The 18,736-nt window shown below is 42.7% G+C and overlaps 2 protein-coding genes across 2 annotated transcripts; both read right to left on the bottom strand.

Annotated features, from left to right (window-relative positions):
* Positions 1–125: 125 nt before the first annotated feature.
* On the bottom strand, positions 126–864 carry LOC127777540 (uncharacterized). The gene is made up of 2 exons (XM_052304147.1): positions 641–864; positions 126–509 (listed from the first exon to the last, which is right to left on the bottom strand). Exons 1-2 carry the CDS (start codon positions 744–746, stop codon positions 274–276), a joined length of 342 nt encoding a protein of 113 aa, XP_052160107.1. The 5' UTR covers positions 747–864; the 3' UTR covers positions 126–273.
* Positions 865–5,362: 4,498 nt separating this feature from the next.
* On the bottom strand, positions 5,363–6,595 carry LOC127777639 (uncharacterized). The gene is made up of 2 exons (XM_052304240.1): positions 6,416–6,595; positions 5,363–6,041 (listed from the first exon to the last, which is right to left on the bottom strand). Exons 1-2 carry the CDS (start codon positions 6,519–6,521, stop codon positions 5,767–5,769), a joined length of 381 nt encoding a protein of 126 aa, XP_052160200.1. The 5' UTR covers positions 6,522–6,595; the 3' UTR covers positions 5,363–5,766.
* Between the last annotated feature and the right edge of the window lie 12,141 nt (positions 6,596–18,736).

Raw genomic sequence — 18,736 nt, 5'->3', positions numbered from 1 at the left:
CACCTGTTCTATTCCAGCTAATGAAACACAAGCACACGGGACGGGCATTATTCGTTTTTAATTAGTAATAACACAATAGTGTGCTGTAGCTAGCGTTGTACCCCGCTCAAGAGAGCTAGCGCCCGGCCGTTCGCCGCACGTACAATATGCGTATGTAATCTCTGGTGTGCGTACGTTTTTATCACACGCACGTACTTAATTAGCCATATGCATATATAATTAAGTGGCATCATGACGGCCGGCCGGCCGGCATGAACAGTCATCATCAATTCATCACGGAGGCGGGATCTGTTTGTTCTGCGGTGGCGGCAGCGGCGGCGACGGTGGCGCCGGCGGCGTCTGACGGTACGGCAAAGGGCGCGGAAAGGGGTAGGGACGTAATCGGCCTGGGCCGGTGCGGCAAGGCCCGTCGTTGCACACAACATGGCGGGGGCCGGGAAAGGGAAAATCGAAGTCGGGATCATCCATGCTGCCGCCGCGTCGGTAGTAGCCAGCAGCCTGCAGGTCAGCTGGACGGACGAGAGGACAGGGAAAATTAAACGTCCAGTAGTACGCTGTTGTTAGTATGATACTGATGCAAATTAAAGTCAAAATGAGCTGAGAGAGGGGGTTAGGGGAAGGAAGAAGCTAGGTAGCTGACCCTCTTGGGCGCCGTGGCAGACGTGGACGGAGCAGCCGATGATCACCGCGGAGACGACGACAAGCAGCGCCGCGAGGAGACGGGTACGTTCGGTGAAGATCGCCATGAATGCAAGCACAAAACACAACCAGCAAAGGAAACGGCCAAGACAGGTATAGTACCAACTTCCCTTACTCTGTAATTAGCTGCTCGCAGTCGCAGCTGATCGAGATGTTATGACAACTCTTAGAACCAAGTCGGTATTTATAGACAGCTCGATCGAGGAGGAGAGAAAAGGCCAGCTAGATTGGCTCCTCCATTTAACTTTATATAGTATCTTTTATTTGAGCATATACTACTTAAAAAAAAAGTTTTTCCGGCAGCCAAAATATGTTTTCATAGGAGGCTGACACAACCGCCAGCGACCTAAAACCAGTAAAAATCGATGATTTTTGCTAGCGGTTACGGTCCGCTTGCGAGCCCCTAAGACGACCGATTGCAAAATTCGATTTTCGAATGCAGCACTACTAGGAGGACCACCAGCAAAAAGGTTATTTTTCCAATAAAAAGTTAATCAATATTAAGAGAAGAGAAGCTATTGCATATTCAAATCCACATCTAGAGATCCAAATTCAAATCCTCATCAGATCCATATTCAAATCCATATCCAAATAGCACTACATAGATTTTTCACTCCATTTTCAATTTGCAAACAACAATAACAGATGCAAATGAAATAGCATCGCCATCACCCGTCGCCGTGCTGTTCATCACTGTCGTTGCACTGACGGTGGTCGTCATAGGTGGAGTGGGAAAGGGAGGACTTAGCTCAGCAAGATCTGGAATCGCGTTGAACAAGCCGAGCCGAGCCACGCTGCCCTCTCCTAGTCTCTTTCCTCCATCGCCGACGAGAAGGAGGAGTGGTCGTCGCCGTCACAACGTCTATCGCTGCCATGGACGAGCTCCCCTCGCCAACACCATGGACAAGGATCCACTGTCGGAGCCTCATCGAAGCCACCCATGCCATGGGACCTGTCACCTCCACCGGATCTATGCCTGAGGTCACTGCCACCACTACTTCCATGGCTTGTCGTCATCTTCGCCACCGCCTCCTCCCCTTCCGCTGCTGGATCTTTGGCATCCATGCACCGTCACCACCGAATATGCCGCCATAAGATCCGTGGCTTGCCATCGCCGTTGCCACCAGCCTCGTCCCTTCTCGTCACATGATCCGCCGCCACCCGCCTCCCGTTGCCATCGCCATCGCTGCCGTGGCATCATCACCATCATGTGGCACGTAGGCACGGTGGAGGTGGGGAAGTTGAAGGGAGGAGGGAGCTGAGGAGACGGAGGATTTAGTGGGTGGCGTGGATAGTGGGCCATAGGGCTGTGCGATTTTAATGCCAGCAAAACGTCAATTTTCGCTGGCGGATACTTAAGAGGTCTGCCTTAAAAAATAGAGTTTTTTTTACAGACCTCCTAAGCATTTGTCGGTGAAAATTGGTTTTTTGCTGGTGGTTCATGACCTAAAATCCTTCAATATATTTTTACAAATGTTTATTTCATTAACCCGTCAATAAAAATAAAAGGGTGACACCATGAAAAAAATCGTTTTTAGTAGTGATAATAATGCTATGGAGTGTCTAGTCTATTTCTATATATTTGTATCACCCACACAATCGTCACTTCTCTTTTGGGTTTTAGTGCGGTTGCTCTTTTGGGTATATACATGGAGAAATCTATATGCATGGTAGTGCCGGTGCTGCTCGCTTTCTCCAGATAGTCAAGGCTGCCCACAACCATGCCGTGCATAGAACGGAAAAATTTGGAGGCACGAAGATATGGGGTCAGGTCAACTAGTGCGCTACTACCTAGCTCGCTCCACCGATGACCCAATGGCACACCACGCACGCTCGCAACGCACGTCGTTCGGTTCGGTCCGCTCCGTTCTCTTGCCGATGCACACCGGTGTGAAAAAAAGAGAGTCAGAAATGGTCGCAAAACACCTTTAGCCATTTCCATATCCTAGAAAATGGGATCGAAATTAATGATAAAACCAAAAACGAATACGGAACTATATACAAGACGGATTGAAAAGTGATAATTCATGGCATGACTATATAATGTAATCACAGAAATTTAAGTCTATAAGTTATAACATGTAAATTACAAACTATATATTTCTCTCCTTTAGCAGCTATGTTCTCAAAATGGATGATCCAACTATGGGTCAAATATGTACAATAGATATTGAGCTATTTATAGATAATGAGGTATTTAGAAATACGGTCATTTATGTAGCTAGGACTTTAATTTCTCGGTTCGGGTCGATATATTCTAATTTGTTGCTAAAATCGTTGCCTATCTTGACATATCAGCTTTGGCTAAGGCTGCATTGCTTGATCACTTGGTTTGATCTGGTACATCCATCACGTTTGTATAGATCTATCGGCTAAATAAGTTTTTCCTATTATATCCTATTGTATACCGTCTCGGTTAGATCCGATCTATTAGATTGTTGCTAATAAGTTTACTTCTACTAAGTCGATAGGTTTTTATGCAATATTCATCGGAGTTCTAGCCGCATTATTCTAAGCTTTAGTTATCATATTATCGATTCATTAGCTGATGTACATTTTAATCTACCTACGTCGGACCTCCAGAGCCGATGTACATTTTAATCTACCTACGTCGGACCTCCAGCCAACATATGCTTAAACCTTTAGACCTGCATCTACCACTATATCAGTATTGGTCAATTGGTTCAATGTTTTGATTATTCCTATCATCCTTGTTGTTAGGAAACGATAGGCGAACAAACGATAAAGAACAATAGATCAATCACAAAAGACACGAGATTTAACGTGGAAAACCCTCCCAAAATAGGAGAGAAAAAACCACGGGCGCCAGCCAGCAAAATATCTTCACTATATCTGAGGTGAGGTTACATCGCCGCACGGCGGCTTACAAGAGGTATATATATAGTGGAACCCTAAAAAGGGAGGTTACAAGCGGCTTACAACGGTGAGGTTACATCGCCGCTACGGCAGAAGCTGGCCTTTATTAAGTGCAAATGAATTTGGATTACAACTCAACACTTGTTAGTTGCAGGATTGAACTAACGGGCACACCCTGAACCGATTTTTAGAAATTGCACTAGAGTTCGGCGGATCTCTCATACCTTCGTGTGTTGGACAAAATTTTGTGGCAACATATTTTGGCACACCCAATGGAACCATTATATTCAAGCCAGCGTGTTGAAGAAAAAGCCGATGCTAACAACATGATCCCAGTCACAATAGAGAATTTGAAGGAGGAACTGAGGCAATAGGTGGAGCAGTCCGTGGCTGATTTTCAAAATCTTTGTCTAGAGTCGGTCAGCATGATGCAACAAGGACCAGTTAAGAAGCCATAATTTCCAAGGCCAGTTCTGATCGGTAAACCAAGCCAAGATGAGCTCGCTAATCCGCAGAAGTTTTTTCAAGATTTGGTTCATGAAGGCATGAAGCTATGCATCTTGCATCAATCGGTCAATCTGAAGTGTTGACGCTGATGGATTTAGTCAAGCAAACAGTAAATGAATGAATTGCTCAAGATCACTAGTTTGTCTTCCAAAAAAGACGATGGCAAACTTTGATATACAGATCGATGTCAATGTCAATGTTGATGCCAATGATGATAGGAGTGCCTCAAATATCTTAAGGACATTCAACTTGAGAGAGAGAGAGGGGGGGGGGGGGGGGGGGGCACCACAATGAGATTCCTCCTGGAAATCATCAAACAACCGATGGAGGGCACTGGTACCAAGTACCAACATGGTGAAATTCTTTATCAGTATCAACCACTAAGAGATCCGAACATGCAAGGAACAACTCCTCATCGGTATAATATGGACAATACAAGAGATGATATGTGTGCAAGAAGATAGCTGAAGTGATGAGGTAATAGTTTGGGCTTAATCCCAAAAAGCAAACTTTTATGTATCGACGGCCATTCCTGAGTGGTTTAATAAGGTTCCACTACCTCACCGATAGAGGGCCCTAAATTTCTCACTGATACACGCTCCATGTGGTGAAGCATCAGATGAAGAAGTTTTGCAAGTTAGATTTTTTTTTCATTATCATTATCTAGATTGACTTTCACATTGTTTTCATCATTACCTCCAAATTCTATCAAGATGGGCCGATCAAGAAAAACTATCCAACCTGTATTTACCACACTATATCAGTACTAGCCAATTGGTTTATTGGTTCAATTATTCCTATCATCCTTATTAGTTGTAGGATCAAACTAACTGACACGCACTGAACCCGACTTTTAGAACCTGCATTAGAATTAAGTAGATCTCTCAGTCCTTCATGTGTTAGACAAAAAATTTTTGGCAACAGCTAGTCATGTATAACTTCCTTGAATTTTAAATCTTCAAAATCGTTTGGCATGCGCTTTTCTATGGATATACCATAACATTGAGGTGTTTCTATCATCAGGTATACTCCCTTAGTTTTATGAACGATTGTGTTGAGTTTTTATACACATTTAACATCTTTTAGAAATTATATAATAATTATTTATTTGTTGTGACTTTATTAACTATCATTAAATATACTTATAAGCACGACTTACAATTTTTTATAGTTGCATAATTTTTTTAAATAAAATAAATGATCAAGTGTTTATCTAACATTAACTGTGTCGACTATCAACAACCGGAGGGAGTACGTGTGAACCTGGACCAACACAATATCGACAATTAACACAGCGGCACTTTATTTGTTTGAAACCAGTCACACACACACTCACGCACCCACCTATCCGTTTTATTCCTGCTAATGAACACTAGCACATGGAAGACGGAAGAACGGTATATATGATCCATATAGCTAGTAACAAGTATACGTTCTAGTACCTGCGAGAGATCAACGTATATACGTACGTACGTACATACGTGCCCTCGACATATATAGATATATACATACGTATACGCGTATACTATTCCGTCCCATACAAATCCAATTTCTAACTACGAACCTCGACACATGTGTGTTCAGATTCATAGCTACAATTGAACTCTTTTTGGGATGGAGGGGTAGCTTATAGGGTGCATTGGGTCGCGTGAGGTCGTCGTCGCGGCGGCTGGCCATGCTCGATCACGGCGGCGGGGTGTCCCCATTCTGCGGTGGCGGCAGCGGCGGCGTGGGATGGTAGGGGAGAGGTCGGAAGCAGGGATAGCGTCCGCGTCCATAGCCGGGGGCGGGGAGATCAGGCCTGATGGGTATTAGGCCACCGCCGTGGCCGGGGATCAGGGGATCGTAGCAGGGTCCCCGAGGCCCGTAGCCGCCCTCACCACCGCCACCGGGAACGTAGACGTCGTCGTCTTTGGGACGGTGATCAGCTGGCGCTGGATCAGGACGGGAAAATGCTCCTGCATCAACGCGCGCATGCATCCAAGCGTTAGACCACACAGGCACACATACACTGGACACTGATCAAAATAAATTACTCTCTCCGTTTCAGGTTATAAAATGTTTTGACTTTAGTCAAAGTCAAACTGTTTTAAGTTTAATTAAATTTGTAAAAAAAGTAGTAATATTTTTAAGCTAAGACAAATTTATTATAAAAATATATTTAATTATTGATTTGATAAAATTAATTTAGTATCGTAAGTATTATTATATTTGTCTATAAATTTAGTTAAATTTAAAATAGTTTTGACCAAAGTTAAAATATCTTATTAACTGAAACCTGAAACGGAGGGAGTAGTAGCAAGTGAAGTCAAAATGAAAAAGGTGATCTGACCCTCGCGGGCGCCATGGCAGACGTCGACGGAGCAGGCCATGATCACCGCGGAGACGACGACGACGAGCGTGGCCAGGAGACTGGTACGTCCAGCGAAGGTCGCCATGCGTGCAACCACAGCCGAGAAAACGACCGACTGGTCGATGTACACGCGGATGCTGTGATGATAACTCTTGGATGGAGCCAAGCCGGGTTTTATAGAAGTCTCGGTGAGCTGAGATTAATTGGGCCCCTCGATTTGATCACCTTTATTTTTTAGCCTAACATAATAATATTGCTCTGGTCTATTTCTATGCTCATCGCTCACAGAATTCTCACTTGTTTTTGGTTTTAGTGACTTTTCTCGTAAATATACTCACGCTTGATCGTTAATTGTGACGTACATGGAGGAGGAATCTATCTATAGGCATGGTAGTGCCGTTGCTGTTCTGCTCACTTTCTCCGGTTAGTCAAGGTTAAGTTGGCCACAATCACGCCGCCGCGCAAGAACTGAAAAATCAAGAGGCCGGCATAAATATATCAATTTTAATGGATCATGTCGTGTCACTCTCCACTAGCACACACCACCAGGTACCAACGCTAGTTCTCATATCGCCCCGATCGATCGATCCGCTTCCGGTGTAGTACGCGCGAGCACGCGGGATCGATTCATCGATATTCGATACGACTGCGCCGATCGATGGGCGCGTCATGCGTCTCGTCGGCTGGTCACGAGTCATCAGCAAAGCCGTGCAAAACCGCGCTCGCGTATACGGCTCACGCGCGGCGCGCGCGCGGGTCCTCCGCTTCGTAATCGCGCGGATACGTCTCACGGGCTCGCGGCCCCTGCCAGCGCATGCAACGGAGGATGGAGGCTTTAGGCCGCAGCGCTAGCCCACCTGTTAGCCCACTTGTAGGCTGTGGGCTGGGTGCTGATCCCCAAAACCGAAACGAATAAGTTCATCTGAGGTCCCTTAACTTGTCAATGAATCCGATTTTCATACTTCAACCAGAAAACCATATACAAAAGTCCCATAAATGTCAAAACCAGTGCAGATGAGGTCCCTCGGTGGTTTTGGCTGACGTGGCGCCTACGTGGCTAATTTGAATTGGTCTTCATCTGATATGGCATTGACGTGACGCTTACGTGGCAATTCGACCCGGAAAAATAGTAAACTTCGTGGGACCCATATGTCAGTTACACACATAAATTAATTATAAAAATGGTGGGTCCCACATGGGCCCCAAGAGTCATTCTCAGCCCCCTTTCTTCCTCCTCTCTTCCCATTTCCCTCTCCTCAACTCTCTCTCCCCTCTCCCATCCCCAATGCTTCTAAGCGCCCGCTGCCGACGCCGGCGCCGACGCAGCCGGAGTACGCCCATCTGCGCCGACTGCCTCGCGTTCTCCCTCGAGGCTGACCCCTTCTGCCGGGAGCCCGACCCGTCGGCCGAGTCGTAGTGCGGGAGGTGGAAGAGTCCACCATGGCGCAGACGTAGGTGGGCACGAGACCAGCGTCGGCGTCGGCCTGCATCACCTCGAGCAGCTTCGCCGGGTCAAGGCCGTAGTCTGTCTCCGCTCCAGTGGGGATCGACCGGATGTTGGCTGGATCGAATATAACATGTTCGTGTGGCTCAAAGGTCAAGCACATGAATAGTGTAGTGATGCTAAATGTTACTTCTACTCATAAAGCATTTACCGAAGCAACTCGAGGTGAGGCCCTTTATCGTTTCAACTATTCTATATATGATCTCTAAATAATCATCTAAGAGATATCATACTCATTTCTACCGTTGAACATGGTATGAGTAAAAAAGGAGAAAACTTGGTGAGAATTGAAGAGAAATACAGATGCATTTTTTCCTATCGCATGTATTCACCTTTAGCAAGAGAGAAGAATCAGCATGTCGCAGTGATAGATCCAGGAAGAAATAATAGGAGGGTCTCCAGTGATAGATCCAGGAATAAATAATAGGAAGGTCCGAAGAAACTAAAACAAATCTAAAGCCCTCCTCCCTCTATGTATGGCAGAAAAAATATGTGAAGGCTTTGTGGAGGCTTCAATGTTCTTCACGCCCCCCAAAAGCGGATTGTGGAAAATCTCTCTCGCAGCTCCAGTCCAAGCCCCTCTACCGTCTATGGCGTTCTCACCGGAGCTGAGATGGAAGCATGTGGAAAAATTGATGATTATACTTTAGTTACAAATGAGGATGCTTATAGATAGGATATTTGTACATTGGTTCTTGTAAAATGGATGGTCTATAGTAACTTATTACTAAAGTTCCTTTCGAGGGAGGGGCGGAGACAGGAGTAGAGCAATTAGGGCTGCAGCCCTACTCCTGAGTCTAAATATTCATTAGAATTGTACTTTAAAACTTCGTAATACTCCATCTATAATTGAATAAATTTATAATTGAATAAATTATAGATGTTTTAACTTTAGTCAAGATCTAGAAAAAGTAGTAATATTTACAACACCAGCATAATTTCATTAAATCTATAATTGAATAATTTTTTATAATATATTTGTATTGGGTTAAAAATATTACTACTTTTTCATTAAATCTATAATTGAATAAATTTTCATAATATATTTGTCTTGGGTTAAAAATATTACACTTTTCCTATAAAGTTAGTAAAAAACTTAGAGTAGTTTGAGTTTGACCAAAATTAAAGTGTTTTATGACCTAAAATGAAGGGAGTAGAAAATTAAAGGAAAAGCTATGTAAATTACATTAGTTGAGGCCTAAGAATCCTGATTCCGCCACTCTTTGGAGGGATCGATTCATCCCATGTGTGCCTGTGTGCATCGTCAGTTATTCTATGGACAGAGAGCGTACATACTCTTTATATAAGTACAAAACGGTCTGACAATTGCATCAATTACAAAAAGAGAAATACGTGTTGGAGTTCTCTTAATAAAGGAATAAGTAATACTCCACCCAACAAATTAATAACCTGCATGTTTGTGTGCAGAAATAAGGGGAAATTGATTGTGCTGTATGCACGGACCTTAGGCAGATCATATCAGATTGCATGGGGCGATCCTTCATTAGGTGGGTAACATCGAGAGGCCTTTTTCCGGCAACTAGGTAGCCTGCGCAAAATACGCGGGTATACGTCGTATGCTAAGTTTGAGACACTAAAACCAATATATTAACCGGAGAACATCTATCCCGATATCTTCGTAAATGGTTTTTGTTAGCATTAGTTGCTTTTATAATTTTTAACATATTAGCTTTATATTATATCATATTTAAGTAATATCTATATGCAGTTATTTATAATTTTATTCATCATTTGAAAAGAAGGTAGACTTATTTTCTTTAGAAAATATTTCAACGAAAGTAAAAGTAAGTTTAAAGCAAAAGTAGTATGTTTTTCTTTTTTTATTGCATATATATTATCATGGTTTATTAGAGGATGAATTTGGTGGGACATGAAGCTCCACTAAATTTTATATAGCCTAATACGATTTATGTAGTTTGAGAGACAATCTATCTATAAACATTTCATGTAGAGTGGGCAAGAGGTTCTACGCAACCTAACGTGAATATAATTGCACAATAATATTTTTGAAATGTGATGTACCATGAATGCACGCTTGTTTTCCTTATATAAGATAGATCTAATGATTAAAAATAATGATTTCACTGGTTTAAAAGGCATAGGAGTATTCTAAAAATTTAGCTTAAAAATTAGGTTGTTTAATATCCAACATTATTTTGAATTGAACATAGCTCAACTGGTTAGGTTTCTTGTGGTGGAAATTGCCCACTCGTGTTCAAGTCCTAGACTTGACAAATTCATTCAGTGGTAGACGACGTACCCATCGGCAGCGAGGCACTCATGGTGACTTTGCCAATCTCAAAATATGTCGGTCCAATCTCTCAGAGGTACTCATAGGGGTAGAGTGTGTGCATGCACGTTCGTAAGAGTGAGTGTGCGTGCGTTGTGAGCGGCTGTATTTGTACTATGTTTCTCAAGAAAATATCCAACATTGTTGATAAGTTTATTAGGGACGGGTGGATGGTGCGTAGTATGTACATGCCTGGGAGTTTTTTTTTCTCAATTCAATGGATAGTAGTACGTATTGTACATGTGAGAATTTTTTTTCAAATTTTTTGGGTGAACCGTACGTATATACATTTCTCTCGTAGCAATTAGGTGGGATCGTGGCAGGGTTAACCCTTCTTTCTTTTCATTGGTAATTATTTTTTTCCTTTTTTTTTTGCCGTGAGTAGTACAGTTCAGAAGTACGTGTGTGTGCGTCTCTCTCTCTCTCTCTCTATATATATATATATATATATATATATATATATATATATATATATATATATGAGATGTATTTTAAATGAATCTAATCTAATTGTTTAAAAATAGTGGATCCGCTGAATTAAATGAAAATCGAGGGTTGGATTTTTTTTTTGTTTTTTCGCAAAATTTGTAAGGTTTTATCTAATTTATTAGAGTGACACGTGGCAGCTTAGGAGCATTGGTAGGAGTCTCACCTGACGGCATGAGAGTTTTTAGGAAGTTTAATGGATTTTTCATATATACTAGATAGATACATAGGACAATACACATGCAGCTTTTGCTTGCTTGTTCTGAAGCTGAACATTACGGTTATATTATCATGTTATACAGAACAAAATAGCTTTATCTTTAGTTCCATATAATTTATATTGCCTTATCAAGTAGAATTTGGTGCAGAATAGGTCATTTCTATCTTAAGGTTGGAATGATATATAGGTGGACAAACAGCTAGGATATGACTCAAATATTTTTTAAGTAAATCTTATTTAGTTATGCATATTTTGTGATGCATCAAATTATGGTATAACCTATATTTTGTTTTTCTCATAATTCAGAAATTTTAGAACTTTTTGAAGTTCAGAAATCTGTTTTAGTTATGCATGCCGGTGAAGTGATATATGATGAAATAGTATATAATGTCACTTTCTTTAATAATTGTTCATATATGTTTGAATAACATGTAAAGGGTCTCAACAAAACTTAAATGAATATAATTTTACAAGTTAAAATATAGTCAACATGTGTCTTAAATTCTAATTGTGATTTTAATCATAAATAACACAATGGTACAAATAGATCAAAAATTGAACGTATAATTTAAAAGATAAAAAGTTAGTATTATTTAAAATTTACTGTTGCAAATAATATATATTTAGAAGTATTCTTATTTAAAATTTATTATTGCAAAAGCTTTCATAAAGAGAGAATGGGAGGAAAAAAACATAGAGGATTTCCTAAGAGAAAACGGAGAGGAGGATGGATGTCTTCTTTTAAGGATGAGAAAAAATAAATCTAATCTAATGGCTTGAAGTGTTATGTCCACTAATTTTAATAAAAAAAATTAAAGGGTAGATGTTTATTTTTTTATATATATGATTTAGATGTTACAAATGTTGAAATTTTTATATCGAATTTCCCCCGTTAACTAATATAGGAAAAATGAATTATACGTAGAGGGGAGGGAGAGAGAGGGGCGTACATGGGGAGAGGGAGAACATAACGACTAAGGGGAGAGGTGGGAAAGGTACATGGTATTTCTTTCCATCTCTCTGTTTATATGAGATTAAATTTGACGGTTAAAATAATGGGCCTATCAATTTAAGTGAAAGTGGATAGTTAGATGTTCTTTTCTCATGATTTATAGTTTTTTTAATTTATTAGAGTACCACATAGCGGCTTAGTAGTTTGTAGATGCCACATAACGGTTTAGGAGCGTTTGTAGAAAGTCTAATAGACTTTTAGTATATAATTATTAATAGTAATTTGGGTTTTATGTCATGTGAGTCAAGAAAAGAAAAAAAAGAAAAGGAGGGACGTGGGGCCAGCGTAATATCTATAATATATGAAAACATATAATATATTATTGGTACGTACATATATTTTTGCATATATATATATGCTGTAGTTAATATCTATGGGCTAGAATAATTAATTCGGTTTTTATCCTTGTGAGCGAACAAGAAAAAAGAAAAGAGAAAATATGGATGTGGGGCCGTGCATGAAGTATACGTACATGCACATATGTGGGTTACGTGGGCCTTTTAAGATAAATCGGATTGGTTATTTTTATTATAGATTTAATGGTAAAAATTAATAGGTCCACCAGATTAAATGAAAACTAACGGTTAGATTTATTTTAGAATTCTAAATTTGTTAGAGCGTCACGTGGTGGCATAGGAGTGTTTGTAGGGTGCCACATGGCGGTATAAGAGCGTTTGTAGAATGCCTAATATTGGAGATAGATCACTGGTAGAGAAACCATCTTTGCTCGGTTAGCTAAAATCCACAATAGTCACGGTTGCAATAAAAATTGGGATTAAAGATTATCTTTAGTCCCGGTTCAAAAGTTCAGAGCTGCTTTTTAATCTTTAGTCCCGGTTGGTGTTACCAACCGGGACTAAAGATCTATTTTTACTCCCGGTTGGTTATACCAACCGAAACAAAAGATCGTGGCGGAGAGTACGAGGCATCTGCCATCTGCGAGATCGAGGAGGAGGAGACGGGCAGCCTTATCTCTTCACCTCTTCCTCCACTGACCTTATCTCTTCATCCCATCTCTTCCTGTTCCTCCTCCTCCTCCTCTCCTCTAACTTCTCTCCTTCCCTCCCCCATTATCCCTTCCTCTTCCTCCTCTCTAACTTCTCCTCTAACTCCTCTCCTTACCTCCCCATCATCCCATCAAGTGGCCGGCGGCCTCGAGGCGGCGCGCCGGCGGGCGGAGGCCCGGGCGGCGGGCGGCGGCGCGGCGGGACGGAGGCCCGGGCGGCGGCCTCGCGGCCTCACGGCGGCGGGCGGCCTCGCGGCGGCGCGGCTGGGTGGAGGACCGGGCGGCGGCCTCGTGGCGAGGGGCGGCGCTGCGGCGCGGCGGCGGACCGCGGGGCCTCGCGGCGGGCGGCGCGCCGGCGGCCGGCGCGGCAGCGGCCGACAGCCTGTGTTTTTTTTCTTTTTTTTTAAGAATTTGTGATTCGGATATGTGTATTTGATTTGTGTGTGATGTCCGTGAATATGTGATGTATTTGTGATGAATTTTGTAGAAGTTGTGATGTAATTTTGTTTTAAGATTTTGTGATCTATTTGAATATGGCCGATTTGGGGATTTGAGGATTGGGGATAATTTATTTGGTATGTTAGGATGAGGATAGAGTAAAATCAATATATTAAAAATACAATGAAGAAAAGAAAATTATAATAGAGTAACCGGATCTAGCTAGCTAGGCTAGCTCTATCTTTAGTCCCTGTTGGTGTTACCAACCGGAACTAAAAATGCTCTATCTTTAGTCCCGGTTGGTAAGATGTATTTTTACTCCCGGTTTTTTTACCCGGGACTAAAGATAGTGATCTTAGTCCCGGATTGGTAGTCCCGGTTTAAAAATCGGGATTAAGGGGGGTTACGAACCGAAAGTAAAGCCCCTTTCTCCACCAGTGGATTGATTTAAGAGGGTTGGTCCAGACAGAAGAACGATGAAAGCAATATCTATATATCCTAGCTACATGCTAGAATCACGCTCTGTCTGACCAATGGCTTTTATTTCTCACTGTTAAGCCCATCCATGCTAGCTAGCATGGTCATATTGGTTATTAAGAAATGCAACCGTAGTTTTTATTATAGTCGTACAGAACTAATTAATGCTACGACAAGTTCAACAATTGAGCCTGACTTAACTTCGACGCAGTTCACACGTCAAATATTCGAGAATTAAATTTCAAAAAATATATTATTTTTCTCGATTTTGTATATATATACATGTTTCTAAAAATTTTATAAAAATATACTTCTTCCGTTGATTAGTGATGCGGCACCGTATCGTTGGCGCACCTCCGTATCGTTGGGGCACCTAAAAAAGGCGGGACACCTCCAAAACGCGGGACCGGCTGTAGGGGGGCGGTCCCGCGGCGCCAACACATGCACGACCGGGCGGCACAGGATCGGTGCCGCGCCATGGCCATGCGGGACCAATGGGAGTGACGATGGCATGAGGTTGAAACGTGGGACTGGATTATGATCCCGCATAATGGTCGAGCGACACCACGCCAAATGCAAACGATCAAGTACATAATCAAATAAACTTATTCCTAATGCCCATAGCATTAGCTAATTAGTGTGTGCTGTGCTATATATGCATGTGTCTGGCCACTTTGCTATACTAAATCACTATACACTACTACATGATAGATTTCCTTGGGCGCCACCCCTTTTGTTTTCAAGCGGTTTGTAGGTGGAACCGCATGGATAAATAAGGGGACCGGTGCGGGGCTGTCGTCCACACGAGAAAATCAATATCCCATGCGGGCCTCCTAATCCGACCGCACGGGATAATCATCATTATCCCGTGCGGGCGAGGCGGTAGCCGGGCGAGGCAATGAGCGGGCGTGGCGGCGAGCCCGACGAGGCGACGAGGAAGTAGATCCGTATAGTCGACGGCCTCGACGACGCCGCCCACCAACACCGCAAGCCATCCCCGTCGTTCGTCGCTGCTGCCTCGAGAGGCGCGTCGTCTGCTAGCGGAGGCGCCGCGGCAGCTCGGCTCGGCGGCCACTCGCCCTCGCCGCTGCCTCGGGAGGCCCGCCTCGACGGCTGACCTCGGCGAGCTCGCGACAACGATGACGGGCTCGGGGGAGACGGATCTGTCGTCAATGGGCGTGGTAGAAGTGGATCCGTCGCCGGCGAGCTCGGGGAAGGCGGATCCGTCGCTGAAGAGCTCGGGGGAGGCGGGCGGGCTCGTCAGCTCGCGGTGGTGACGGCCAGATGTGGGCGGGCCGTGATTTTCGCGTTTTTTTTTGGTTTTCTTTTTGTTCCGTGCGGACGGCATTATTTGACTGCACGGTCCGCTTAACCCGACCGCATGGAAAAATGATTATTCTGTGTGGTTGGGCAATCCGCACGTGAAAATATTCATTTTTTCAGACACATGGCTCCAGACGGGGAAAACCTCCGCACAGAAAAATCAATTTGACCACATAAAAAAATAGTTCTTGAAGTAGTGGTGTAATAGATGAATAATCAAATAAACTTATTCCTAATGCCCATAGCATTAGCTAATTAGTGTGTGTTGTGCTATATATGAATGTGTATATGTGTATGGCCACTTTGCGGCAGTGGCGCAGATTGGTCACGCGGCATCACCCGCGGTGCCGCCTGCCCGTTCTGCGCGACTGACTGGTTGGTGCGGGACCGTGACAGTCGCGCGTGTTGGCGCCGCGGAACCGTCCTCTTTAATCGGTCCCACATGTTTGATGTGAGCCAATGGTGCGGTGCCGCGTCCCCAGTTTACGGGAGAGGTATATTTGTATAAAATTTTTAGAAGCATGTGTATATATATAAAATCGAGAAAAATAATATATATTTCAAATTTTAATTCAAATATTCGATCCGTATAAAACAAGCCATACAACGGCAATGCTACATCAGCCCACTCTCAATTTATTTTTATTTCCATCACTCACCGACCAACTTAGGTTTTTGTCATATTCTGTGTTTCTTGTATCTCGTACTCTTTTTATCTATAATACCTTATATTATTCGCGAAGAGAGTACCAACCATCTATCTCATCTCGGGATGGTACATTTATTGCTGTTGTGTCCTAATTATTATTACATATATGCTACCCCCTTCATAGTAAAATATAATCATTTTAAACACAATGACAAATCAAATATTTTCAACTTTAATCAGCATTAGAAAAAAAATCAATCATGTAAACTTGATGTTACTAAATTTATCATTAAACAAACTATTATAATATGTAATTTTTTATTTAAAACATATTAATTATTTTTATATATATTATTAATCAAACTAGCATCTTCAAGACTGTGTCAGAGTCTAAAAATACTTATATTTTAGGATTAATCGCTTAAACCACTTTGATTTCGTTTCTCTCTTCTATTGAGAGTAGTTGGCAGTGTTTTCACTCTCGATCTAATTGGAAGAGAGTAATAATAGACTTTCACAGGCCATAGCCCAATCGACAGTCACACTTGCTAGCTAATACTAGTTGCTGCCCAGGTAATTAATTAAGTGGCACAAAAGATGCCTGGATCTCAGCATTTTATATTGACGCATCAATTTCACATAATATGATAGAGTGATGCTCCGGTGCAATATACTTGAAGTATTATACTCCGAGTAGAATTAATCTGGACCGTTTATTTTAAAGGGTAGGTAAGTAATCTTCTAATATCCTTTAGGGGTAATTTTGGTAAGGGGTGTTTTGTTCGGTGCGCATCTTCGGTTCGCATCGGTTCACATCGTAGGTGTGGACTCCGTCGCGCTATTCCTTCCCCGGTGTCGCCGCCTTGCCCGCATCTGTCCGTATTGCTCGCCGTCGCCGCCTTGTCCGCCTCCTCAGTCGCCGTCCCTCTCCTCCGCCCGCGTCGCCTTCTCCACCCCCCTCCGTCGCAGTCCGCCTCCCCCGCCCTTCCCGCCCTCGCCGCTGTCTCCGGTCCCTCCGTCGCCCCCTCCGGCGCCGTCCGTCGGCCCGGCCATCTCCCCCCTCCCCCTTCGGTTCGCATCTGGTCGGAGGCAAGCACCGGCAGGCGGCAGCGCGCCCGGCGGCTATTCCTCCTGGCAGGCGGCGTCGCGGCCGGTGGCGCGGTGCGTCGCGTTTGTCCGACGCAGGCGGCGGCGCGGCCTGCGGCGCTGCTAGTGGCTGGGCGCGGCGAAATCATTAGGTATCCACTCCTCCCATCCCCCCAACCTGACTTTCTGTTCCCCTTCCTCTCCTCAGTGGTGACTTTAATATATTATTTTAACAGTAAAAGAATTATAGTTGATGTCTTGAATATAAACGGGGCAATCTTGTTTTTCAGTTCAATAGCAGTTGAACTTGCCGAAATGGGACTAATGTGTTACCTGAATTGCTGAATCTAAATCTGAAAATTCTTCTGGATTTTAAAAGCTATTGTTTTTGTAAATACCAGTCCATAAAATTAGTTGTTTCCCATCAATGTTTTCATATCACATCACTGGTCAGAAGTAGAAAACAGCACATTCCCTTCGGTATATTTGGTTATACACATTGATATTTGATTCGTTTCTGTCAGTTTGATGCTTCAGTGGTGATGTTAACATGTCCTACAGAGTAGCAAGTGCAAAATGCATCTTTGAGTGAAAAAAATATCTGCCAATGTTGAATCATTAGGATTCAATAAAGATGACCTGATTCTTGTGAACGATGTGGCTTGTGCAAAATTATTTATCTGATAAACGAACTATAGAATACGGTGGAGATTTACTCAGTTTGTCAACGACTGTTAGTTCTTAACTGTACCGCATTGGCTCGCTCTCTGTGTGTGTGTGTGTGTGTGTTTTACAAGTTATTACTGTTGTGCATGACTAGGAAATTTAGCTGTTAAAAGAACCACACTTTAGTTTTTTTCTTGGTCATCATTAGCTTTTCCTGTCTCAGGTTGAGAAGTGGAATGAACAGAGGGAGAGTGGGACATTTGCAGGACCACTCTAAATCTCCTGTTTGAGAGTCTTCTCAGCTCAGTCCACTGCCCTCGTCGGTGTCACTGCGTTTGAATTTATGCTGCTGCTTTTTTTCTTCAAGCTTGTGCTGCAAAGCAAGAGATCCTTTTATATGTGTTGCACTAATAATTTAGCATGGTTGCTTGACATGATGTTTCACACATCTGTTTATTCACATGATTTTATTCAAGTATAAACAATTTGATACTTCATTGTTCACTGCCCAATTTTCTGTCATGGTCTGTAGTTAGAGTATTTGTCAATTTGACGCTTCAATGCTGAAATGGATAAAGTTAAAGGGCATGGAAAGAATGTAATCTACATAGATAAACCTCAGCAAAGGTGGGAAGTTAAATCATATATTGTGCAGATAGTTCATCAGTACTACTAGCAGTACATTGAATTAATTTATTAGTGCTTGCCTTAGTTCTTTTATCTTACAAACAGAATTTGCAGCCATTGTGGGGGATCTGTAGTAATTGTTCAATAGTTTAGAGTGGCAATGTATCTATGCAGTTGATGGTTGTTATTTTTTTTATATACTTATGAGGTATAAAGGACATAAGGTTATATTTGGATGCTTTTTCTGATTGTTTTTTCTACTTTTCCGTAGGTGAGGTCTGACGTAATGTCTTCGAGCTATGTGAGCCTAGAGGATCAGGAAGAGTATAAAATGATGGGTACTGTGGTTTTTTCAAGCGAGGAGGAAGGTTACAAATTCTATGTAGACTATGCTAAGGGGAAGGGTTTCAATGTGAGGAAAAACAACTTGAAGCGGAAGGACGGTGAGATTATATGGAGGCAATTCGTATGCTCATGTGAAGGGTACAGGGAGTT

The sequence above is a fragment of the Oryza glaberrima genome, chromosome 6 (assembly GCF_000147395.1).
Source record: "Oryza glaberrima chromosome 6, OglaRS2, whole genome shotgun sequence".
Lineage (NCBI taxonomy): Eukaryota > Viridiplantae > Streptophyta > Magnoliopsida > Poales > Poaceae > Oryza > Oryza glaberrima.
Note: the sequence above shows the minus strand (reverse complement) of the source record. Positions and strands in the feature narration are given on the sequence as shown.